At 35.4% G+C, this 26,566-nt stretch overlaps 2 protein-coding genes across 4 annotated transcripts; one reads left to right on the top strand and one right to left on the bottom strand.

The window, feature by feature from the left end:
- Positions 1-315: 315 nt before the first annotated feature.
- exoc3l4 (exocyst complex component 3-like 4) lies at positions 316-13,985 on the bottom strand. Of its 2 annotated transcripts, none has more exons than XM_077197038.1 (14): positions 13,581-13,985; positions 11,980-12,254; positions 11,609-11,689; positions 10,920-11,141; positions 8,171-8,789; positions 6,886-7,003; positions 6,676-6,801; positions 5,672-5,772; positions 4,945-5,043; positions 2,893-3,016; positions 2,442-2,564; positions 2,097-2,249; positions 987-1,105; positions 316-899 (listed from the first exon to the last, which is right to left on the bottom strand). In XM_077197038.1, exons 2-14 carry the CDS (start codon positions 12,227-12,229, stop codon positions 683-685), a joined length of 2,352 nt encoding a protein of 783 aa, XP_077053153.1. In that variant the 5' UTR covers positions 12,230-12,254; positions 13,581-13,985; the 3' UTR covers positions 316-682. The 2 variants fall into 2 exon arrangements, with proteins under 2 accessions (XP_077053153.1, XP_077053154.1); XM_077197039.1 differs by having other exon boundaries at positions 11,980-12,276; positions 13,581-13,882.
- A 479-nt stretch (positions 13,986-14,464) lies between these two features.
- On the top strand, positions 14,465-22,993 carry LOC143703003 (exocyst complex component 3). Of its 2 annotated transcripts, XM_077197041.1 has the most exons (14): positions 14,465-14,571; positions 15,036-15,085; positions 15,975-16,070; positions 16,190-16,808; positions 16,903-16,987; positions 17,786-17,911; positions 18,015-18,115; positions 18,197-18,310; positions 21,176-21,299; positions 21,463-21,585; positions 21,664-21,816; positions 21,897-22,018; positions 22,141-22,282; positions 22,462-22,993. In XM_077197041.1, exons 2-14 carry the CDS (start codon positions 15,064-15,066, stop codon positions 22,462-22,464), a joined length of 1,830 nt encoding a protein of 609 aa, XP_077053156.1. In that variant the 5' UTR covers positions 14,465-14,571; positions 15,036-15,063; the 3' UTR covers positions 22,465-22,993. The 2 variants fall into 2 exon arrangements, with proteins under 2 accessions (XP_077053156.1, XP_077053155.1); XM_077197040.1 differs by lacking the exon at positions 22,462-22,993 and having other exon boundaries at positions 22,141-22,429.
- Positions 22,994-26,566: the final 3,573 nt, after the last annotated feature.

Below are 26,566 nucleotides of genomic sequence, written 5' to 3'. Positions count from 1 at the left end.
CAAACAAAAGTGATATAAGCTACTTACATGCTCACGAGACGTAATTTAAAAAAAAAATTAATTTATTTGGATTTGGAAGTGTGATGTCGTTAGTGTCATTCCGATTCCAAGCCATCAGATTCATCCGCGCAGAACAACGGAGTCGAAGAACAATATACCAAAACAATTTTCCTCCGCAAGAGATGTGCATTTGTGTGCTTCAACCGCTAGAGGGCCAAAAGTTACACTGTCCAAGTTTGAAATTCAAAAGTTCATTTTCTAATAACAGTGGTTAAAAATGGATATGCGTGTTTAAGAAGAAATGCAAAACATCAGTTTAACCTGATCTTATTGTGAGCTTTTAATTGTTTGTGTAGGACAATTAAAAACACTACCGTTATGCACTTATTAGACTGCTTCTCAACTAAGCTGTGGGTTATAGAAATATCACATTATAATCGTCAATGCCTTTTTTTTTTAAACAATGCATATAATATGGTCTGATTAGATTTAAAGTGTCATCCACAATGATTCCACAAAATTCCACATGATAATAGTGAAACACATTTACCAAATCATCTTGTTAGAATACAAGACTATAAATTATTCACAAAGGCAGGAAAACATTCCTTATCGCTCATATTTTAAGGCATACTGTTGCTATCAAACAGTGCAATCATCATTCCTTTTCTTTTTCTTAGGATTAGCTGTTTGGCATGATGAAGGACAGACAGGAGAAGGTTGTACCAGGCAGGCATTCTGTGTTAACTGCTGCTTGAATCTGATTAAAGAGAGCATGCTCTTTATTCCCAGCATTCCCAATGCTCTCTTTCAGCTCAGCCAGTCTCTGTAGTATAATATGCCTTTCCCTGCCTCTTATAATTCCTCGGAAGTACAGCACAGCTGAGAGATGGCTCCTTCTGGAATGGGCAAAACATTCGTTGAATCAAAGTAAAATTATTGTTTGTTAAATTGTAAACGTTATCTGCAGCACATATGACTCGCACCTGATGTCTGGATAGTTTTCAACCAGTGGCTGTAGGTTATGTTTTACATCACTTTTTCTGCACCCAATGATTTTGCTCAACTGGTCCCCGACTGGATGGAGCCATTCTGAGGTAGAATTCTATACAGAGAATCATGCAGTAAGGAATATGTTAGCATGTTTTAAAGACTCCTTGTAGCGAAAATCAAGTTTTTAATGTTGTTTATATGTCTACATGTTGTTTATCACCATGTGTAAATTTATCAATCAAAACCATTGCTGAGTTTTTTTATCCTTAAAACAGCGGTTAAGCAAATACAGTTTCAAAAACAGAGTCTGAAATCACTGGTGTTCCTTAAGTCACAAAAATGTTGTAAACAATTTCATTAAGGTGCGGGCGGGCTTTAGCATATCATTTCCAATGCTGCGAAGCACGAAAGTCTCAAGAGAAGCAAGGTTATCCCGGTATATTTTTCTGATGATATGAAAAATCGGGGAACATTTATAGCGGGTGAATTATGTAGATGTATATTACGATTTTATGATGAACTATGCCTTTCTCCACTGACGTTCTGAATTGTTGTTCAAAGCGTTTCTATTGTTACTGATGTTTAGAAGGCAGCTGTCTGAAACATGCTTAGTGTAACATTAGCAACACATACCTATATTAGGGTTTTGAAAACGTAGTCAACCCAAAAGCTAATCATATCAAATGTATATCATATAAAATGCATTACCATTCTGATACATCGACTTATAGACGACCCTGTATAATTCACCCTTCCACTTCTTCTTCTGAATCAGTTTCTGGTTCAAACATTTATGACTGAATTAAACCAGTATTTCCACTTGCCACCATGAGGCGTTTACTACAGTAAAATTGACAGAGTGGATCAGGTAGTCCGAGCTGGGATTGAGAGGAGGCGGGGATAATTTGCATATTCATGGTTCCACTTATATTAAATGAAGCAAGGGTGTAGAGTTACATGCTAGCTATTTTAAGGCATGAATAAATTATTTTAAGGGATACAATTATAATGATATTGATATATGAATATTTATTGGACTTCTATATTTATTGGATTTATTGGAAAAAAGCACTGGTTTTTAAAGTTGCATTATGGGATTGTACCATTTCTTGGAAAATCTCCTTCAGTTCCTCCCACTGATTTGCGATCTTGGTGGCAGCCGTCTCATTCTTCCGGTTTTTGCACGAGTAGTTATTCTTCATCAGCTGAGAAACATATTCTTTCACTACAAAAATGTGAGCTTCATTCACAAAGACCTTAAGTTGCATAAAAAGATGCATAAACAGGAGAAAGCAAAGAAAAGAGAGATTTTACAATAAATACATGAAGATGTGCATTAAATTGAGGGGCAGTATAAACATTTCACTAATGTGACTTGAGAGCTGTGGCACAGTGGTTAATGTGTATTGTTTGTGTATATACTTGAAAAAAACGTCTCGAAGTCTCACCTGTTTAGGTTTTGGGCTCATGTATTTGGTCTGTTCAGAAAGATTCTTGGTTCTTTCGATCAGCTGTGAAAAGTCTTCATCAAATGAAAACCATTTTCCTGTCATTTGTCTCCTGAGGAAAGGCTACAAACAGATAGACTTTAGACTTAAACAGACTTAATATTCACTCACTCTACTATCAAAAATAGAGATTCAATTCATTATTAAATTCCAGATGCATATTCACAGACACTATGACTGATTTTAGTGATTTATTTACCTACTTTTAGAATTCTGCACAATATAGTGTTTTATATTAATTTTTGTATTAAAATAAATAAGTAGTTCATAGAAGGTCAACATCAAGTCAGTTTGCCTTTGTCTGAATGGTTTTTAAATGTATCTGGTGTGTCTCTCAAACTATTGCCATTGTTTAAGAAGTATTGTTAATGATGTGTGGTTCAGCTCACACCTTGACATCCGTTTTGAAGTGCTCCAGCACAGATTGACTCAATTTGGTGGTCAGTCCATCTATTTCCCTTCGAACCAGCTCTAGCGGAATCGGGCAGCTGTCCTTAAAGCTCTCCATGTGCTCTCTGTAGAAAAAAATATTTAAATTATTGAATATCATAATTGCTTTTCAGCACTTGTAATGTCAGCTGTCCAAAAGAGAACAATCTAAAAATTTTATAAAATGTGGGTTTTGTCTGTATGCAGTTTGTATTTTGCTCTTCACGCCCACATTAGAACATTTTCTAATCTATCTTGCTACTTTAGCTGTGTTTCCATCCAAAGTTGTGAATTTAACTTGTGCACAAAATTGGAATATTGCCTAAACACTTGTGAATAAAGCAGCGTTTCCATCCCATGTGTTCAAGAGAACAAAATCGTGACTTCCTGGGGAGTTGGCGCAAAACATCTGTGATAAAAATAGAAGCTGTTGAAATCGGGGAAGCCACCAGCTCTTTTTTCCTGCCTCATAAACGAGTGAGACCGTTCTGGGAGGTCATTATACCAAATCATTCTGATGGCAGACTTTGGCCCAGGCATTTCGGAATGATCAGACCAATATTTGAGATGCTGTGCAATGAAACTGATTCGCTGGTTAGTCCAGTTATCAAATCACATCCACTGTTGAGGCAAAGTCACATGACTTTTTTGTTGCACATAAAGGGATTTATTCAGTAAATATATTTCCATTGTAGTTCATGCGCATGTTTTATCAGATAAAAAAATGAATCCGCCTTAATAGAGCGCATAAGTATTTTATTTGATTTATTCACATATTGAATACCTTACCTTTGAGATAATTTAGTTCACATACATTAAATACATACAAATATATCCGATCAGAAATAAATTGACAACCTGTGAGTGTACGCTGGTATACACTATTGCTCAAAAGTTTGGGGTCTGTGAGATTTTGTAGTTTTTGAAGTCTCTTATGCTCATCAAGGCTTCATTTAAAATACAGTAATATTGTGAATTTTTATTAGAACTTCAAATATCTGTTTTAACTATTTTAAATTGTAATTTATTCCTGTGATGGCAAAGCTGAATTTTTAGCATTATTGTCACATGATGTCATGATCGTTCAGAAATCATTCTTTTATGCTTTTTTTTCAGGATTCTCTGCTGGATACAAAGTTCAATAGAACAACATGTATTTTTGGGTAAGAATTTTAAAATTGGTGGTAATATATATATATATATATATATATATATATATATATATATAGTATATATAATTTTTTTTCTTTTCTTTTTTATTAGGTAAAAAGTCGTTATTGTCACATTTGATCAATTTCATGCATCCTTGCTAAATACAAGTATTTATTTATTTTAAAAAAACCTAAAAAAAAAACTTACTGACCCCAAACCTTTGCATGGTAGAGTATCACATTTGACAAACGGATTGAGTTACAGCTAATACGCTTAAGGGATTCTGGTTGCCTTTTCAGCTAACAACAAAGCACACAAGAGGATGAATTTAGGTCATAATAATGAACACCTTGGTACAGTATTTAATGCTTTGTATTAGTTAAGAAATCATCAATAACTCATTTATATCTAAAATCTTTTAATTTTATTTCCTTTGTTAGTTAGAACTAAAATGACTTTTAGTAGTTTAAGTTTACACACATCTTGGGGTTTCCATCGCAATTAACATTCCCCAGTGTCAGGGACTTCCCCTGCCAACTGCCTCTATCTAGCATGAATTCCTGGAAATCACATGACTGCTTGTGTGTGTGTTTTTTTTATTTTTTATTTATTGCTTCATGGCATGTAAGGGGATTGGCTTAAAAATAGTTGGTTTCTGAACTGAGTGATGACAGGCAAAGATCAGAAGCTTGAATGATCATTCTGCCATTGAGATGAATGTGAAAGTAAACAAATAGCTTTCTCCACCCCGTGGCTTTGTATTCACGTAATCTTTCTGAAGAGATAATATTGAATTTGAAACTAGACTTATAAAGTTATATATTATTTCTACTCCTCTCAAACATGTTTGTAAATGACCTACTTTAGGGCACTAAAGCTGTTGATGTAGCTGATGTGATACTCTGCCCAGAGAGATGAGTTAGACAGAGGCCTGCTCCACTCAACAAACGCTGAATCAAACCTTCAGAGAAAAATAACAACAGTCAGTGATACAGAGAAATAAAAAGAAATATGTTTATCTAAGATCACATGATTTGTCAGTTATCGTTGAGGGGAATGTTTTAAATATGGGAATGCATTTAATGGGATGTGGTTTTAATCAAGTCTATGAGAAAGATCTGCCACAAAGAGAATTTGGAGATTTGGAGACAGATTAAAGGGGGGTAAAAATGACTACCCCCAAAGGAGACAGTATCATTATTTTTATTTTTACACGGAGATTGGTAGGTCTATTAGTTAAATATGTTGACTTTAGCATTCTTTGTTTCTTTATAACTAATAGACCTACCGATGCTGCCATTTGCTATAGTCATTTTAACCCCCTGTATTCTGGCTCTTTTTTAAAAAAATTTATCTACATTTCAGTCAGGTAGGCTACTTCTGGTTGAGTTGAAACAGAATGACACTATGGTAACATTTTTTAATCCAATAATAACTGTCAAATCAGCAAATAAAGATAGAACATATGTTAAGTGAATTTTTTAAAGAAAAAATCAGTTTCTCTGCACATAAAATATATACTACAGAAGCTTTCGGAGCTTAATTTCAAACCGTACTTTCAGTTAGCATGTTATATCTTTATCACAAACCTTTTCGGAAAGGTCTTCAGTTCCTCTAAACAGGATCGGACAACCTTCTGCTCAAGGTTCACATCAATTCTTCTAGATCCTTGTACAAGCCCTTTAATATTCTGGGAAAGAAAACATGAATGTGTTTTTGTTCCCTTGTGCTGTTTTATAATTACAGTGAGCCCAAAAACAGTCGGACACTTAAACCACTTAAAAATGTCTGAATGTCACCGAAATAGGATTTTTTTTTTAAACCAAATGGCATTTGCAAACAAATGATGCTAGAACTTATAATTATATAATATATAATTATAGAACAATATATATTATAACATATAATATGTAGCATAGTTTAGCACATTAAAGGATAGTTCACTCAAAAACCACTGACATTATTTACTCACCCTCATGTTGTTCCAAACATACAAAACCTTATAAGTCCCTCCACTGAAAGTACAGGTAACCAAAACTTAGAAGATCCAAAAAGGTAAAAACAAACCCATATGAAATGAGCAGTTTAATCCAACACATTTAAAGAGATTCGCTTGCTCAATACATGAACAGATTTTATTTAAATTCTCAGAATTTTCATTTTTGGATGAACTATCCCTTTAACTATGAACTTGTTTCACTAACATTTAACATTTAAGTGTCGAATTTTTTTTTTTTCATAACTATACCTATTTTTTATTACTTTAAACTGAACAAAGTTCTTGTGTGAAATTATTTACTAGCAAATTGGATTGTGTTATCTTTAAAATAAATGCCACTTGGTGTGCAATATCACTCATACTAAGTATACTCATATTAATATTATTCATTTTAAGTGTAGCTCAACTGTTTGAATTTGTTTTGGGGTCACTATAAGTTAAGAAAAAGGCCCTATTCTGCCCTCTATTGGTAAAAAAAAATCCATTGTGACTGTGGCCATTTAAATGGGAAATCAAAAGACTTTCTATGAACCACAATTTTACTTCCATTTAAATCTGAGGGAAGGCGAGCTAATTATGAAAGTGCAGACTCACCGTCCAGATGTCCATGTCAATGTGTGAGCTGTAGATTCCCTCATCAATGTTTGGTTTCCTCTTTTCTGTCCACATTTCGTCATTCTCCAACTGAAGAATTCTGTCAAGTGATGTTCTCATGTCAGCCTGTTAAAAGCACAGGAGTGGACACTGAATTCAGACTGTTAGCTACTAGCGTTATCTCAGATGATAGATATGCTTGTATGCTACCTTTAAACGACTGGAGTATTTATCTTTAATCAGGTTAAGAAAGTCTTTGTCCAACGGAAGCACTCTCTTATCTTCTTTCAGCTCTGGCTGCAGAGAGCAGCTTCCCATTATCTTCTCACTATGGAAACAGCAGTTAAATACACTTTTAGTTACAGTCATATCATAACCCTTGAACTTATAGTACAGTCACATCTATAATCACAACTCTCATAATCTGTCAGTACACGTGACTCTCTTCTCTAAAGGCGCATCCTTTAAGGTTCTGTGCTTTATTGTGAAACCAACTTAACAATGAATCTCAGCAACTGGTACACACATGAGTATCCATATAAGGTCTGAAGAGGACTGGAATAAATCACAATGAGCTATTTATCAAACTGAAGTTTTGCGTACAAACACAATGAGACCACTAGACCTTTAGCGATTTGTGTAGTGGATGTTTGGATCACTGGAAGTTCATGAAGAGCCTCTGGTTGACGCAGTATATCTGTCTTTTGATTGGCTTATGTGAATCCACATCAAGTTTGACATCATGATTCTTTTGATTAAATGCCACTGATGTCAATTCGGATATGGTGTTCCAGTGAACAATGACAAAAAATTGTCATGAAAATCTATTGCACAGCTTCAGAATTTGACCTTTGACCTACATACATTTATACACTACTGTTCAAAGGTTTTATTATAAGGAAGATTTTTTTTTTCAGAAAGAAATTAATCATCAGCAAGGACCCATTAAATTGGCCAAATGTGACAGTAAAACATTTATAATGTTACAAAAGATATCTATTTCAAATAAATGCCGTTCTTTTGAACAGCACATCTGTTCATCATTGATAATAATAAGAAATGTTTTTAAGCAGCAAATCAGCATCATTTCTGTGACACTGAAGACTGGAGTAAGGATGATGAAAATGTATCTTTTTCATCAAGGAAAAATAACATTTTAAAATATATTAGAATAAAAAAGTTATTTTAAATTGTAATATTTCATAATATTACATAAATTCAGCCTTGTTGAGCTTAAGAGACTTAAAAAAAAACATAAAAAAATGCTACTGACCCCAACGTTTTGAATCGTAGTGTACTTTAGGTCATATGGATAACTTTTATGATACATATATGGTGCATTTTTGCCAGACTTGAGTTCCCTATTTACTTTCATTATGAAAAAAATAAACTTTTGCATGACTTACTTAAACAACAGCAAAAAAAAAAAAGATTTGAAAGTGATTATTGACCAGCTGTATTTACCAAAACAAAATCTAATGGTAGGAATACCTACCTTGGGTAGCGATGAATAATGAAATCTAGAAGAGCGTGGTAATCTTTCAGCTCTGTCACCTTTTCAAAAAGTGTCTTTAAATGCTCTCCTACAGCTTCATGATGGCAGGACACATAGGTTTCAAACACTTTAAAGTCTGCTGGATATGAGCTCAGAAGTTCAGTCTTCACTCTCTCCAAATCCTCCACCACAGCTTTACCCAGAAGCCCCAGATGCACTGCCAACCAGGAAGCGTTCTGCTCGCGGCTGTCCAGGTGAACTTTCTTCAGAGTATCTCGAACCCCGTCTCGTACCGCATCCCTCCATGCTTCCCTCCATCCCGGCATCGCTCCTGGTTCTCCCTGTCTCTTCTCTTCCTCCAGGATAATTTGTGCTACATACACCAGCAGCTCTTTATTGCATGAGGGAAGAGCACTGGAGTTGCGTACAATGATAGACATTTTGTTTCTTAGTGTGCCATAGAGCAAACTGAGGTCTTTCTCTTTATGGACTAGATCGATGGGGCAGTCTTCTTGATCCAGAGCTTGATGCTCACGCTGTAGCTCCAAACGTAGAGACAGTAGATTCACATAGGCCTCCTCTAAAGCTTCCATCTCCATCAGTTTGTTAATCTCCATTACTGCAGCAAATAACACAGTACAGAGGGAGAATAGAGGAGGGAAAAAGCAAAATATTAGTAAACAGACGACTGCATGAGTTGTGTCATAATACAGAGTCATTTTGGAGTAGCTAACACACTTGCATCAACAGCTATTATTTTTCAATCAGGAATGATCCTCTGTCTAGATCTAAACATGATGAGCTCATGCTTTCCAAAAATGTCCCAATCATACTCTGTTTGCCATAGATTAGCTATTGAAGGGATTCTGATTATAATCGTATGATGTGGTCTAGGTAATGTTGCCAAATGTGAAGTACTTTACAGATACTAACATTCATGGAGTCCTCTTTAAGACAGGTTTACAAATGAACAGATGTGCTAAAAACCAGGAATAAAACATCTAGTCACAATACTCACCTGTGCCATATACTACTGATTTTTCCATTAAAATGGGAAAAAAAACCAAGTATACACTAATATTCAACAGTTTGTGGTGAGTAAGATTTGTTAATGTCTTTGAAAGAAGTCTCTTATGCTTAGGCTGCATTTATTTTAACAAAAATACATTAAAACAGAAATATTGTGAAATATATTTTAGAATGTAATTTATTCCTGTGATGATCCTTACTCCAGTCTTCAGTGTCACATGATCCTTCAGAAAGCATTCTAATATGCTGATTTGCAGCTCAAGAAACATTTTGTATTGTTATCAATGTTGAAAAGTTGTGCTGCTTTATATTTTTATGGAAACCATGATAAAAAAAGTTTGTTCAAAAGAACAGCTTTTATTTAAAATAAAAAAACTTTTGTAAAATTATAAATGTTGTTATGGTCACTTTTGATCAATTTAATGTGTCCACGCTGAATTAAAGTATTTTTACAAAATAGTGTCCCAAACTTTTCAACAGTAGTGTACAGTGTGGGTAGTGTGACAGGCTATTCACCATATAGGATTCTTTTAAACTGCTTTTTACAATTCTTTTTTGTTGTTGTTGTTGTTGACCTCTTATCAGTTCAAGATTCATGACTGAACATGAACTGAACTCTTATCAATGAAGATTCATTGCTTGAATTCACAGGAACCCAGACAAAAAAATTAAAATGATGAGGCCCTCAGCCCCCATTCAGTGTAAAGAACTACTTTTTTTTTCTTTTACCTACTAGCGATTTTTATTATTTACTTATTCTATGCCCTATATACTAGCGTTATAAGCTCATCTGTAGTCAAATTAAAACTAAAGATAAAACTGGGTACATTCGATTTTCATGAAAACGCATCCCAGAGAACGGTCGACTATGTACCCGTGTGTTATTTACCCCTAGGTTCATTTTTGGCCGGAAGTGTCCTTTAATTTAAAGAGTTTTGATGTGTGAATTTCCTAAAATAAGCATGTGGTTATATTCATTGTTGTTCGAAGGCTCCCCTCCTGTGGCTATTAATGGTACTGCAGACAGTGTGTTTTGTTGCTCTTAATTGTGATAATAATATGTTTTAAGTTAATCTTTTCGATGCAATTTCTTTCATACTTGTATTTGAACGTATATTTAATTCATTTAATGCTTTAACACGATTGTTGAGATTGTTATATGTAGGCCTACTCAACTAATTTACAAATGCATCACACGAGTGTGAACGAGTTCATTTCTTGTGGTTATCTATGTCTTAACATTCTGACAATTATTTGTATTATGAGTTGAGTGAATGTGTAATTTCTATTTTTCTAGTCTTATGAATGTCTGCAGTAGTTTCTCTTCAGCCAAAGTGATTTGTATTTTTTTCTATTAAAAAAGGTATGTTGCATTCGTGTTTATTTAGTTATAAATGTTAACTAATGGTATTTAGCAATTTATGGTTTCCTGTTATCGTAGACAAATTATTGTCCTGTTCTAGTACACTGTATTATTAATTACAGGGATATAGTTACAGTTTTTTCAATTCAAAAGATAAAGGCAAGTACAAAGAAGCCCACATGTGAGTGTCTTTCCACATCCGTTACATATACATTTAGTAAAATAAGACCTAAAAGTTATTGGTGTAACAAACATGCTAACCAGTCACAATGTCTAAAATGTCTAAACCATGATGTTGAAAAATTCTGTCAACTAACTAGAGATGGGACACACAATACTTGTGTGATAAACACTCACCTGACAATGGCAAAGGTGGTATCTCAGGCAGAGTATAGGTGTCTCTGAGATTCAACACTTTGTCTATGCTCTTCACACTATCCAATCTGTCCTCTTCAGATAAAGACATGGCCTCTGTGACAGTTTGAAGAGGTTCCTGTTTGTGTTTTTTAGAACTCAGACCCAAACTTTGCCTGATCGATGCACTCCTCTTTGCCATACCTGTTATTCCAACTGCAGAATCTAAGAATAAAATGAAGTTACTGGAGATGATTCAAGTCATTATTTGTAACATTCAATTGAGCAAATGCTCTCAAACAAACAAAAAAACATGACCATGTAGGCCTAATATGATTTTATCCTAAATTTTACCCTTTTAATGAATAAAACTGTATAGTTCAAAGAAAACATATGATCATCTAATATCTCAAATGTACACTTACAATATCTTTGTTTACCTTATGCATCTTAAAAATAGAATCCTTAATGATAGAACAAACAGGATATAAAGATCAGGAGGACATATTTTTTGTTCATGTGACTGTTCTATTAATTTTAGGAATAAAAAAAATTGTAAAGGCTAGATCTCCCAAAAGGTATAACGTAATAAGCCTTTCTGCATTGTTTGCTACATTTACTATCAACACATCCTTTAATGACATATTTCACTTGTCTAGAGGTGAATCTAGTGACGTGCAAAGACCAGTCACCTGACTTAGTTCTGGTAAGAAAAGCCTTTTCTGCCTTGGGACTCCGAAATGAAGATTGTGAGGGAGATCCTCTGCTCAAGCCTGAAAAAGAGAAACATGCAAGGAGTTGTAGCAAATCCAAAGTACATAAAAAGCCTTATATGCAACTATCTGTTATACAAGCTAACAGGCTAACATGGTTCCTTCCTTATGAATAGGATCTACTAGACAATGCTGCTTTTGTCTACCAGAAGTTAAGTAAGTAAAACCAGCACTGTTTACAGTACTCTAAGTACCATATCTTTTGCTTTACCTCTTATAACTTTGACCTTGAGAAGACATTGTCACTAAAAAACAAAAACACCCTTTCATCCCATTATGGATACACTTACTTGGAGAGGACGGCGGTTGTAATGGAGAATTTGAGATATGGCTTTGGTCGCTGTCTGTGTTCTCTGACCTTTTGTTTTTCAATGTCATAGGACTGACTCCTTTAAAACTCTCTCTGAGAGTCTTCATAAGTCCAAGACTCTTCTCCTTGGCCGGACTTTCCATCTGTTTTCCATCATTTTTCATACCCTTTGTTGCGTCCTCACCCCATTCATAGCCCCCGTCTACTACTTCTTTTCCAGTTTCTGCCATTTTGCCATGCGTCAGTCGGATCAAGCTTGAAGAAAATATATCAAGACCTTTAAAGAAATGTTGAAATATTGTGTCAAAAAACAATGCAAGGTTTGATAGCGTTGACCACTGGAGCCGAGTGTGAGAGTGAACTGTTGAATCTATCAGCAGGTACATCATGGTTTTTTTTGTTGTTTTTTTGTTTACTGACAACATGACTTTCAAGGATTGCAATCAAGTAGTCATAACAACAGAAAGACATGAGCTCATATATAAACTCATTTCAAATAATCACAATACAGGTCCCAAAGTTAAAAGATTAACCGTGAATAATAGGACACACTTAACCTGACATTACACCTTTATGGAAAGCTTAGGATGTCTCTTACCTTAGTTAAAAGCAAAAACAAGCAATTCACAAATATTGGGAAGAAAGAACATTCAAAGCCCAGATTGTTTAAGGCAATGCTGGTTATAGTGCGTAACATGTATTGTCTAATTGGGACACTTTTTTTCCCTGTCCATGTTCATTTTTTAAAACATACAATTGTGACTGAAATAAAACGTCACTAAACTAGTGTTTTTTTTTAATAGCCCTGAACAATATTTTAAATGTCTTTCATCTTCATTCCTGCCTTCATTTTCTACATTAGATTCTGAAGTAGCCTACGTTTCATTACACTGTAGGCTACTGTTAACACTGTATTTTACAGTGCACTCCATTGCCATTTAAAGAATTGTATTGGTGTACAAGTTAATAATAAACTGATAACTTTAAAGGATTTGATATGCTACCCAATTCAACATTATCGCCCAGTCCAATTTTAAATTATTTGGCTATAAGTAGGCTAACCTTTCTCAATGTAGCCTATAGCTAAATGGGCGCATGTATGTTTCTTACACCAAAAGATGACAGGTTCTTAGAAATCATCTCTGAGTAAGGAAGAAATGGCTCCTTTATTATACCAAAAGCAACACCATGTTTGTAAGTGATTGGGGTGCTTTAGAGAGCGAAAATACAGCGCTTTCTTTCTAAACTTATCGACCCTTTCAGTAGGCTGTTTTACGGACCACAGCTCGACATTATCATTCACAATGGAATCTCGCTAAAATTACTCATTAAATTAATGTAACATCATTTATAATCTTTTATGACACTTAACTCTCTAACACTTATGTCTGTTATTGGCACAGCTACAGGTAACGTTACATACGAGATCGCAGCGATTAAAGGTCGCGGAAGATAGATGTATTTTAAAGATCAGTCAGTTGCCTACTAAAACACGCTTAAATACAAACGTGGCCGTTATTACTTTATATTAATGTAGGCTATAAGTATGTTCGTAAACCTTGCATTGTAAAACTAACTCACCTTAGATCCAAGTTTCTTGTCAAAGTGTGCCACTGCCACTTCCACTGATATTTTCGGTTAAATTGTAGCCTAAAACAAACAAACAAACAGCTGGCAAACGCACTGCACCGACAGGTTCAACAGCAAGACTTATCTAATACATTTCCCGTAAATAGTCCACGAGTAGAGCTGCGAAAAACCCTCGGTCGCACACCGAACAGATTTCTATCCGAGATTCACCTTGAAACGTCACTGAATAGGTGCATTAATTATTAAGAGCCCGCGTGAGCTGATACAGGAACTAGCGTCAGATTCAAAAGAGCTCAGATAAAACGATTTTGCCAGAGGAATTATTTTATTCACTGACTAGAGAGTTTTTGAAAAATGATTACACAACACTTACAGATTCCCACAATCTATGGAAATACAATTGTGCCTACCACTGAGCAAAAATAATAAAGTGCTTATGCAAAGCATCGTGTGTTTCCTTTATTAACAAAATGATATTCACAATACAGCAAGGCATGTTACATTTTGCTTTTTATAAATGTTTAGTTGTTCATATTCTAGTAAGTTTCTATTCAACAAAAATGAATCATCTGATCTGCTTCATTTTGAGTTTTAGCAAAACTGGGAAGTTGTATTGACCAATCAGAAGCCAGTCAGTTGTAAAGTCAGTAGGCACAATGGAAACTATGTGTATGTCTCTTTCTGTTAATTTGTAACTAAATCTATACATTAATGTTAGATTTATTTCAGCAGCATTTTTGTTTGATCCATTGCCTTTTACTCCCTCTGAATTAGAGCAAATGCAAATGTTCATGTTGTTAAGAGACATTTATTATTATTCCCTATTCAAATAACCTATTCTTCCACTGATAAAAGCATTACAGTGGTTTTCATAGGTGTACACTTATCTTTTCAAGTATATACATGAAAGTGAAAGTAAGCTCCCTGGCTTGTAAAGCACCTCTGAGAAGAAAGGGACGGACATTTCCTGAAAAGGTTTCAGGTAAGAGCTACACATTATTTACTTGTTATTTACATGTTTTGTGTTATTTTTTTGAGACGACACTAAAATGATTTCGATCATTTGTCGGTGAGATTAAGAGATAGCATTTCTGATTTCTGTTTCTATTTAAAAGAACTGACAACCTTTACTTATTTTTCATGTTTACTGTAGGCTATCATAATTCTATTCACAACTGTATATATATATTTTTTATAATTTGTCTTTTGAAAGTTTAGTTACTCATTGGGTTAGTAACGAGAAAGAGTGTTTGTTTTTTTGCAGGTGGAAAATTCTTGTTGTTTCCTATGAGTGAATGACTTCCCAGGATTATAAAATCACTATCTGTGTGATAATAGTAGCTTATGAGTTAAAGCACCATATTAAAATGCCTTGAACGGCTGATGTTGCATAATATATTACTTTCATAATATATTCTGACATTTCTTTTCTCATGTATTGTACAGGGTTGTTTAATAGCCGCTTGGATTAACAATGGCAAAATCTCCCACTTCTGGCAAGTAGCCTATATCAATGTCATTTAGATGAAATTGAATAGAATTGAATAAATACAATAAAGTAGCAGATAATGTTTTATTGCTACATGGCTGAGCCAGTGGAAATTGCTGTGGCTACTATGCAAAATACAAGGAACAATTTGTCAAAGTGCAAGTGTGTGATTGTACAATAGCTACTAATTATTAATATGTGCTATCCATTTTCTGAATAATTGATCATTGTCATGCTGGGTTAACTCCAAAACGAGGGAGAGCTGGATCCATATGCAAAGAGTTTAATACAAAATACACATAATAACAGAACCACAACAGAGAAGAGAACAGAATGAGCAGCACTAAACGTATATCCGTGTAGGACAAGACTCGACAAGAACACAAGAAACACTGGGGTTAAAATACTAGAGGGGGTAATATGCAAATAAGACACACCTGGGAATGATCACAGAATCAGCCAGAAAACTACAAAGGACGACAAAAATGGCACACAAGACAGTAATGCTTCTAATCCCTATCAGATGTGTTTACTGGAATACTTCTAAAGCTGAGAAATACAACATTCATGTCAAAATGAGGGAAAGCACTTTGAAATATCAATCACGATCAATTATGTTACATACTTACTATACTATAGCCTATTAACATCCATAATATTGCTGCTAAATGATTCATCTGAGCTTTTAGGGTTATTTATTGTCTGCTGATAGTAATTTGTTAATACTTTTACACTTTTAAGTTTCCTTTTGATATTCAATGGTTGAGAAGGGATGAGAATAATGTCTTAACATTAAGTGTTAATGTTGTTTTAATGTATCTCTCATTTTGTGAAGGAAAAAATTATTGTTGATTTTGTCCAGTATGGATTTTATAATATTTTCTATGTTTGTACAGTGAAAGACATCTTTCGCAGGTTTTCCTCGATCAGAAAAAGCAAAAAGAAGATATTTGGATTCAACAACACTAAGATCCCTCTAAAGCCATGCACAGGTAAATACTGTATATAGTCCATTTATTGTGATGGTAATGAAGGCACAAGTAATGCATAGTGCTCTTCGTGATATTATTCATAGCAACACTCGCTCTCATTGCCGCTGTTTTCACAACAGTTTCGCAGATCACAGATTATATACAAACAGATATGCTGAAGGAGGCCTATCTGAACCTGTTCTCCATGCGTCTGGATCTCCAGAAAGAATTGAAAGCTGTGGGCGAAGGAGCTCCTCCCACAAATCTAGTTAATAAAGAGACAGATGTCAAAAATCTACTTGGGACTCTAAGGAACAAAATGTCTCACATTGTACGCAACTCCAGTGCTCTTCCCTCATGCAATAAAGAGCTGCTGGTGTATGTAGCACAAATTATCCTGGAGGAAGAGAAGAGACAGGGAGAACCAGGAGCGATGCCGGGATGGAGGGAAGCATGGAGGGACGCGGTACGAGACGGGGTTCGAGATACTCTGAAGAAAGTTCACCTGGACAGCCGCGAGCAGAACGCTTCCTGGTTGGCAGTGCATCTGGGGCTTCTGGGTAAAGCTGTGGTGGAGGATTTGGAGAGAGTGAAGACTGAACTTCTGAGCTCATATCCAGCAGACTTTAAAGTGTTTGAAACCTATGTGTCCTGCCATCATGAAGCTGTAGGAGAGCATTTAAAGACACTTCTGGAAAAGGTGACAGAGCTGAAAGATTATTACGCTCTTCTAGATTTTATTATTCATCGCTACCCAAGGTGAGCTTTTTAAAACACATCTCACAAATGTCTAAATGGCACTTCATTGTATAATTCAGTTTAAATTAAATGATATCTCATTGGTGTTCCACAGTGATCTGAGAGACGACCAGAGAATTCTTATAGTGGAAGAAGACTTGCTAAATAATATAAAGACCTCTTACTGTCATTGCCAAATGGTGAGCTACTGCAAAGAAAGAGTTTTAGCATTCTAGGTTAAAGGTACACTATGTAATCTTTGGGCCAGTTAAAATAAAATGCAAGTATTTAGCGGAACACCATTGTTTTGGTTGTGCTTCGGCTGTGCTGATGAATGTTTCTTTCTCATAACAAAAAAAGGAAGGAGATTATCCTACTGCTCATAAAACATTCATAATTAGGCTTAAGAGAACCAGTTTAGATGGAAAGGATCTCAAGCTGACTAGCTGAGGACATTACTGTAGCTTTACCCGTTAACAGACACGTCACCCTCAGTTCTCGCCACCTCCAAAAGCCAAGCCAATGTTGATTCTCGTTTTATTACGAGCACTGTCGTGTTCTCTTTTTGCCAGAAGACTTTCTTCAACATTTTTTTAAAACGAGTAATTTCCCCATAGGTCAAGATTTAGCTGCTCCGTGTCAAACTTTTTCGCTCATTGCGACAACTAACCTACTACACACCCACACGTCAAAGTAGCCGAAGCAACTTTTCTCTTAACTTTTATGGATACGACGATACACACATGGGCAAGTGACGTATTTACACAATTTTCCACGAAAACCCTCCGGACAGGTCTAAAATATAAACACTAACATTAAAGGCTTACCATAGTGAATCAGGTTAAGACAAACACACGTATTGGAAGAAGAATTTATGATGTATTTGTTTATTTTGAATGAAAAAATTACATAGTGTACCTTTTAGCAAATACACCACATAGCCATTTAGTATTTGTTTACATCATTTTGTTTTACTGTGATACCATATTTGATATCAGGATGACTTTAAATCTGCACTGGAGAATATTATCACAACTGAAAAAGAAGAGTGGACAATGAAGAAATCTCCTGATAGAACAGATGATGGATTCCTCACTTCAAAAACCTACATGGCCATCTGCCAGGTCAGAACTTAAACTTGTCACTATAGAGGGAGATTAAAAACTTTTATTTTTATTATTATTATTATAAATTATTTAATTGTCACCTCTGGATTTGTCTTGTTAGCTGATAGCAAGTTATGCTGAGAATCTTGAGAAGATCGATGAGAATCTGGGGAAGTCAGTGATACGCTTTTGCTTAGAGGAGATTAATCCATTTCATACAAGGTTTGTGTCACAGTATTATTATAGATTAACTTGAGGTCACTTCTGCATCTTTCCTTCTCTGACAGTTTCCTTCTCTTTTAGATTTGAAGAAGAGTTTTTGCAACACACCCGCTCTCTGTTGACCTCTGACCTGCTGGACTGCTGTCTATGGGTAGAATATCACATCAGCTATATCAACTGTTTTAATTCACTCAAGTAAGTCCATCATGAAAGGAACACTGCCCTTGTGACAAAGAGTACTTATTATGGAAATAATATATATTTTTAAAGAATATACTTAAGTGTGAACTTAATGTAATGTTTTCAGATAATTCATTGCATGTTAATGGCAATTAAATGCAAATAGTTTAAATAGATATTAAACTTTTGAACTTTAGAGTTTTTTTGCACTTAAGTATAAGTCTAAAGTACTTAATATGCAATTTCATGAAATTTCAGAATTATTATTTTAATATTGAATAACACACTACACTTAAAATTATAATCAGGTATTTTAAATATGCTTTAGTTTGTTAGTCAACATATCAAAATAAGTGTAGGCCTACTTAGCATTCCAAAATTAAAACATGATTATTAAACATAATGATCTAAGATGTACTTTGAAATAAAACTGTCATTATTTCAAAGTGCACTTTTAAAAGTGTGTTAAGAAACAATCATGATAGTGTACTCACTTTAAGTACACTTAAGTGGTCTTTTATTTTATTAATATATTATCTGCTAGCATGTTTTTTTTTAAAATATACTTTTAAGATTTGAAGTACACTAGAAGTGAAAATTAGTATAGTAAAAGTAAAAGTATACTTCTTTTTTCACAAGTGTGCTGTGTTCAGACCAGGGGTGTTAGATCTACAATAAAAAGTTAGAAGAGTAAAACATAACATAAACTTTTTTCATGCCTTTTGAAAGTAACTGATTTGTACAAACTGATTTAAAGATATACAAAGTTCTGTCATGAAATTCTATATGGCGCTGGCTGATAGGTCCTTAACTCAATCTGTTTGCAATCACATCATTCTCAAAGTGCTCAGCTGATTGGTTTCTGTTGTATCAGTAGCCAATGAGCTCTCACATGCTCAACCTTCAAAGACTTTGGGCCCTATTTTAACGATCTAAACGCATGGAACTCAGGGCACAATTGCACTTTGGGCGTTGTCTGAATGTCCCTATTCTCTTAATGATGAAAGATCTGCTCGTGCGCGACGTTAAAGCGTGCAAGCAGACCATACAGCACAAGCCGGATTCCACCATAACTTTATGTACACAATATCAATCTTTTACATTCTAATCCTTTTATTTTTAATATTTGGCTAGTTTGTGTGCTGCTGCGCATCCCTGTGTGTGTAATAAGCAGAGTGTACGCGCGTTGTGGACCCGCCTATAGGCGGACATTCATTACTTAAGGCCTAATTATGCTTCTGCGTCAACTCCACGGCGTAGCTACGCCGTCACTCCTACGGCGTCATGGCCGTCTTATGGTTCTGCGTCAGGTTGCGTTGCATTGTGGTGCATCTGACCAATCACAGCCCTTGGGGTCTGCGTCGCCTCGACGCGTAGATACAATTTTTTGGAGGTGCACGTCGAGCTACGGCGGAGGGGTCGGAGAGGGGTTCGCTGCGACGCAGAGGGGTCTGCGGGGGTAAGCCGTCGATTCGACGCAGAAGCATAAAACAGGGTTAACACGCTCTTTAAATAAGAAAAAAAATATTGCGCCATTGACTTTAGACAAGGTTTTTGTTGGTCAATGGCGCAGTCTATTGCTTCAAAATAGCAACATGCCAACAATGTGCCTGAACATACCTCGTTTTCAGACCTGGGCGCATAAATAGGCGCAAATGCATTTGCTATTTAAACAACGTGGCGTAGGACGTGGAAAGGATAACTGCTCGGGCTGAAACTAGCAAAAAACACTTGCGTCGCGCTTGGCGCTGCATTGCGTCGCGTGTCACTGTAAAAAATAAAACCGTATTTTCTACAGTAAAAAAACGTGGTTGCCAGAACTTTACCATCAAAAATACGGTAGCAACGTTATTGGTTTTACAGACTTAACTTAAAATTTACAGTAATAAACCGTATTTTATTATCTGATATAATGTTAATTTACGGACTTATTGAAGTATTAATTTCTGTTTTGTAACATTGTAGTACACTGACAATGAACACAGCAGTGATGAGAGTCACATGATAAATCAAAGCTCATCACAAGCACCTCACAAGAAAGTTAATACTACCATATAGAAGCTGCACAGTGTCATTTCCACAAACATTAAACACCACATGGTAACACATGAAATTTTACAATGCAATAAACATTAATAACATTAACGTTAACAACATTAAATGTAACATAAAACCCAATGTACATAACTGATTAGAAAAAACTAAGAAAACTATGAAGTAACAGTTATTTCAACAAAAATACTTCAAATGTGAAGTGTCATGCAGGGAATTGTGGGAATGTCAATTTACGGTTATTCACTGTAAATTATACAATGAGTTTTCTTTTTCACTTTCAAAAATTGAACGATAACTGTAAATTGAACGATATTTTACAGTAAAATAACATTAAATGTACCATTAGATCTATCACAGTTATTTACCGTATATAGTAAGGAAACTTTCTGTTAACCAATCAACGGTTTTGCACTGTAGCATTTTTACAGTCCTTTACCGTTAAAATCACGATCATTTTTTACAGTGTAGGGCCCTTGGTCAGCAATTGCTGTAGCAGTTGTAGCGCACTTTCAGAAACCCTCCACCTTCCCTATTTCTTATATGCCATATTGTACAGCTGCATAGTTGCTCACAGCAAGGGGCTCGTGTATGTAGGCTATTGGCAGTAGCAAGTCCCGTATTTGCTCTCTAGCAGCAGCAGCAGCGGCGTATAACAGATCTATTCCGCTTAGACCAAACATATCAACACTGTCGTATCCATTACCAATGCAAACACTCCGAGAGTTGTCATGACAGAAATCTGTTTAATCTCAATCTACTGTGAGTCCCTGTCCTTTGAAACATATTACATGTCAAAGTTTTTTTTTGTCACGGCTTTTGTTACAGAGAGAATATGCAGTTTTATAGGGAGAACTTTCCAGCTCAGGTGGAGAAGCTGGAGAAAGATGTGGATGGACTAATTCAAAGACTTAGCCAGACCCTGATAAAACATTTCAAAACTGATATCAAGGTGGGCCTTACCACAGATATATACATATAAAATATACCCAGCTTGTAGTTTTAAATTCCTCATAATCTAAAATTATACCTAGTCAAGAGCATATTATGCCTACACATTCTTTTTCATAGTTGAAGATAACTATATTACTAACTACAATGCAATTTTCCCAAAGCCTTACATGGATGGTATGATGACAAAAAAATGGCTGAAGACAAATGGGGATTTTAAAGAAGTTACTTATAGAATAGAGAATTATCGTGGGCTCTGTAAATCTATGAGAGCTCCATCAGCTCATGTGAGTCCTGTCATCTACTCCGAGATTCTCTCTAATGGCTACGGAGCACCACTTTTAACACAGTGTCTGTATTTACAGGTTTTCGTGAATGATGTGCACTATTATGTAGCCAGAGAATATGTATCCCAGCTGATGAAGAAAAAATATTCATGCAAAAAAACCAAGAGCGAAGATGCTGCTATAAAACTGAGAGAACAATGGAATGAACTCAAGAAACTATTTGAGGACATGGTAAGATCCAGTCTAGCATTAAATAATGTGGAATATACAAATAGATTTTTCATGCACTGACAATATTATTCTGTACACAGGGATCATCCTTAAACTGGCTTTATCCGTTAGGAGATTACCTTAGTGACATTATTGGAATGGAAAATGAGAGAAAGATAAAAGATCTGTTAATTCCATTAGTAAGTAATTACCCAGACATCAGGTAAGTGTGATAATAACTTTGAATATGCTACTATGTTAAAACAAAACATTGTTTTTGTTCACTTGTTTGTTCACATGTAACTACTCACTTAATTCTCCCTTACTGTCCCTTCTCGTCTTTAGCAAGAAGCAGTTGTCAGCTGTTCTGTACTTCCGAGACAATGGTTTTAGCTTGGAGAGGCACAATGTTATTAATCAGTTTACTGTGCTTAAACGGGATGCTGGGAACACAAATCATGATCGCTCCTTCTTCACTGACACTGAGGTACTTTCCTGAAATACAATATTTGTAGATGTGCAATACATTATTTGATGCACTAAATTATCAGATAACAGAATATAACAAAATATTTTGCGTTTAATTTGAATTAATTAGTAAAGCAATAAAATTGATAAAGATTTCAAACGTGTAATTTCACTAAGTAACACTTTTAACTTTTACAGTGAGATTGCTTTTGGCCATTCTGGACCTTCAATTGCAATACTTTTTATAATTTTGTTCAAAACATGTACAGTACATGTTTATTGTTAGAATACAGAAGGTATTGTTAGTTTATCTGGTGAAGGAATGCACGATCAATCACATGCGCTCTCTCTGAACTGCTAAAAAAGCACTCTTGATCTGAAAACACAGACAAACCAATATGTTAGAGTTTATTAATCTCCATTACCATATTCAGCTGAAATGTAATTGTAATACATCCAGTCTGTGTTCCTTCACAAGACTGCATGTGCTGTTTGCTGCAGTGCTAAATCTGTGTGAACTATGTGGTTTGCGGTTGCTGAATAAATGTACAACCTCTGTGCTTTTTTGATTGATGTTTAAAAACATTAACATAATCTGGAATTACTGTATTATTACTTTTTTTAGCTTCTGAGAGAAGCTTTTTAATGGTTTTAACAGTTTTCATAATGCTGAGAGTGTGTTAATGTAAATTATAAATATAATAAATCATGAAACTTGGAGGTAAAAAAACTCTTTGTATGAGTTAACATTCTCTTGATTTGTACTTACAGGAAAGTGCAATAATTCTGCTGAAATGTTTAAAGAAATTTCTCAAATTAGACCAATTATTTTGTTAATGGATTTGAGCAAAATTGTTGTGATTTAGCAGTTTTTTGTGCCGCCTGAATTTGGTGTATGTTTTGGTTGTTTTTCCTTATACTTGCCAATAGAGGGAGACATTAAACTACAGACAAACGATTTGCATTATCTCTATATTGTGTAATCATTCAAAAAGAGACTTGATGGACTCAGTCTGTTTATCTAATGCGTGTTATCAATCATGAAAATGTAATGTGTAAAACATTATGTCGGAAAAACATATTGGGGAAAAAATTCTATCGGTTGGTTAGTCATATTTACTTAGTTATTCTCCCTTTTCTTGTTTAATGCTAATTTTAAATCAATTTTTAGCCTAAGCCTAATATTTTCTGTTCAGTGAACAAAACATGAAGATAAAAATAATTTCCCCCTGTAAATACAGTGTGTTGTTGAAAGGATTTTTTCAATTGCTGTTTGTACTTTTATTATGAAAAAAGTATTAATATATCTTTCCTCATGCAAATAGTGTAGTTGTGTGCCTGCGTGAGAGAGTGTGTTATTTCAGGACAGGCTGGCTTGTATCCAGATGTCCTGAGGATTACAATCTTATCTACAGTCTGTAGAGTTAGATGTGATGAAATGGGAGGGGATTTTAAAGATATTTGTAGTTTAGAGATTGAATGCCAGGTCTCTGGCTCACCCATAAGTCCTTTTCATCATAAATGACACTTTGCTCACATTCTCTCGCCTCCACATAAGCATCTCTTCATTTCCTACAAATCCATAATCCCTCTTTTTGTTCAATTTGCCCTATTAACGTGTTCACAGGTCTGAATATTTACCATTTTCTCTTCTCTTTTAAGAGGATGCAGCTTATTCAAATATCTTCTGGCTGATTTGTATACAGAAACGAGGTAGCAGATGACTCCCTTGCTGTCGTGTGTGTGTGTGTGTGTGTGTGTGTGTGTGTGTGTGTGTGTGTGTGTGTGTGTGTGTGTGTGTGTGTAACACTTCATTTTACAGTACGTGCACTTTCAATGTACTTACAGTGTTCTTACCACAAAAGTAATGAGTAGTGTAAGGTAGCTACATGGGTTAAGTTAAGGTTTAGGGGAAGGTTCAGGGTTAATACCTAGTTAGTGTCATTACTACAACATAGTATGTTCATGCGAAACAGGACTGTAAAACAAAGTGCTACCCAGTGTTGCATGGTTTCTGGTGCTCAGTAAGTATTATATTTAGCTCATCACACTCCAGCATTCAATCACATTCCATCCATCACATATTATATTTCCATCACATTCCATTCCCTATGTCCGAAGTTTTCTAGCACTCTCTCTTACCTTGCTTTATGTGCGGAGCAGTTGTCACCCTAAGATACAGCGCAAACAGTCATGTAATCAACACATCAGTCATGATAAATGCTATCAAATGAATGCCTGATGAGGTTGCCCAACCCCATTTTATATCATCCTTGATCATTGGAGGGTTAACGAGGCTAACATTAAAGTTGCAGGATATTGATGACCTTGAGTGGATGGGGGAAAAGACGGTTACACTTAATTTTAAAGCTCACTGAAGTGCTTTGGAACATGCAGCATTATTCAATGTGTTGACACAATTTCCACCGAAACAGCAAGAAGGCGCGGGACATTTCGAACAGCTCCTTCCCTTTCTAAAATAGCCAATAGCGGTAAAGCCGCAGTTTCCTCCTAATCTCCTCCATTATCACTTTATTACGGAGCCCCTAAAGGACATGGTGGTGGAAAAAATTGTGATGGGAGAATTTATTTTTTATTCTATTTTTTCCAAATCTTTTGCGTTCCCTCGAGAAACTTTGCTTTCCCTCGCAAAGATATTTGCGTTCCTTCACAAAGTTATTTGCGTTCCCACGCAAAACCTGTTTTGAGCTCGGACAGACACTTCCTGTTCAATGTGCCGCTGGCAGTGCTTCAGAGATCCTTACGTTAATGGAGCGTTTCGTGTTTGAATTTGGACTCAAATATGAAGAAATGCGGTCAGTGCTTAACGTTAACTCAAGGGGGAGTTATATTCACACACAGATTCAATAACGCGTGAGCTATACGTTGTTAAAACACAAATTATTTACAATCATAGTAGAAGAACTACAACCAAATTTCCCTCAAAACGAGCTTTATAATATAGGCTAAATATAGATCTCTATGAGCAGGCGGCTGAGAGTCGAGTCCGAAAGGACCGTCTGCAATATAACCTAAAAAAAAAAACGATTACAAAAATAGTCATTAACTTCAATGTTACAAGCTGTAGTGCCACCCAATTCAGTTTACACATCAATGGTGTCCCACTGGTCATACTACACTGCTTTTGCACATTTTATATTATGAAAAATATTCAACAACTTCACTGTAACACACCAAATTTATTTCACACATCACTGCTCTAATGTTATACAACATTTAGTTTGGAAGTACAAAAAATGTTTTTGCGCATTTCCTATTCTTTACACAAATTATATTGGTTATAGGCCTACTGTATGCAGCTAATAATAGTTAGCCTACAACCATAGCTCTTGCATTATTTGCTTATTGAATTTGATGGCAGTGTGAAGTTATTGAATATTTTTTCTAAAAAGGATGAAGTTGCTGATTTAGTTTCATAATAAATAATCATAACAATTTTGCGTTTTTATCAAACTAAGTATTGTAGTATTAACAGCTGGAGAGCAGTGATGTGTGAACTGAATTTGGTGACACTACAGTGTAACACAGAAGCTACTGAAATTCTGAATATGTTTAAAAATTTAAATGTGCAGAAGGGTTTTGGGATTTGCACTTTGCAGACGGCCCCTTATTCTGACTTGTCTTTCAATCGGCTGTTTAGGGACACATTTATATTATAAAGCTCGTTTTGAGGAAAATTGGGTTGTAGCTCGTTGGTTATTGTAAACAGGTGTCGTTTGTGTTTAAACAACGTTTAGCTCACGGATAATCGGGAACTTTGAATATATTGCCAACTTCACTGAACTCCTTGAGTTAGGCACTGATCGCATTTCTTTATATTTGAATCCAACCAAGTTCAAACATTATGAAACGCTACATTAAACGTATTGTAGGTAGAAATCCCCAAAAATACTTTTTTCCAATTTTTTTCAAACTGTCTTTATATATCAATGCATAATTAAAATGTAAGTACTCTGGAAAATAAATTATAAAAATCGAGTGTCTGTAGTTCTCTCAGGACTGTAATAAACACAGCTCATTATTCCAACCGGGACGAAAGAAATGATTGGCTGGGGCGACTGTCACTCTCCCTCGCTACCATGGATACCACCTCTGCTGATACAGGAGGAGCCCAAATGCGCGCACCCGTTTGAAAAGGAACGGAAGCTAGTAATAACAAACAATTATGGCAGAGAAAGAACAGTCACAATTCTCAGTAACGTTACCTGCATATAGAGGCAGCGAAGTCAAACGAGTTAAAAAAAGGAAGACAGTATTTGAAAAGGCTATGAACAAAAAGTCT

This window comes from Siphateles boraxobius, unplaced genomic scaffold (genome assembly GCF_051911475.1).
Source record: "Siphateles boraxobius isolate OS27281-9 unplaced genomic scaffold, OSU_SipBor_1 37, whole genome shotgun sequence".
NCBI classification, from domain to species: domain Eukaryota; kingdom Metazoa; phylum Chordata; class Actinopteri; order Cypriniformes; family Leuciscidae; genus Siphateles; species Siphateles boraxobius.
Note: the sequence above shows the minus strand (reverse complement) of the source record. Positions and strands in the feature narration are given on the sequence as shown.

Bases quoted from the DNA above. Each gene is read 5' to 3' on its own strand.
- exoc3l4 (XM_077197038.1), bottom strand. From the start codon at position 12,229: ATGGCAGAAACTGGAAAAGAAGTAGTAGACGGGGGCTATGAATGGGGT. The intron at 3,017-4,944 runs GTAGGTCATTTA...TTTTTTCTACAG, and splicing joins AACAGCTTTAGTGCCCTAAA to AGAGCACATGGAGAGCTTTA. The intron at 2,565-2,892 runs GTGTGAGCTGAA...ATCTGTTTGTAG, and splicing joins ACTTCAAAACGGATGTCAAG to CCTTTCCTCAGGAGACAAAT.
- LOC143703003 (XM_077197040.1), top strand. From the start codon at position 15,064: ATGGCAAAATCTCCCACTTCTG. The intron at 21,586-21,663 runs GTGAGTCCTGTC...CTGTATTTACAG, and splicing joins TGAGAGCTCCATCAGCTCAT to GTTTTCGTGAATGATGTGCA. The intron at 22,019-22,140 runs GTAAGTGTGATA...TCTCGTCTTTAG, and splicing joins AGTAATTACCCAGACATCAG to CAAGAAGCAGTTGTCAGCTG.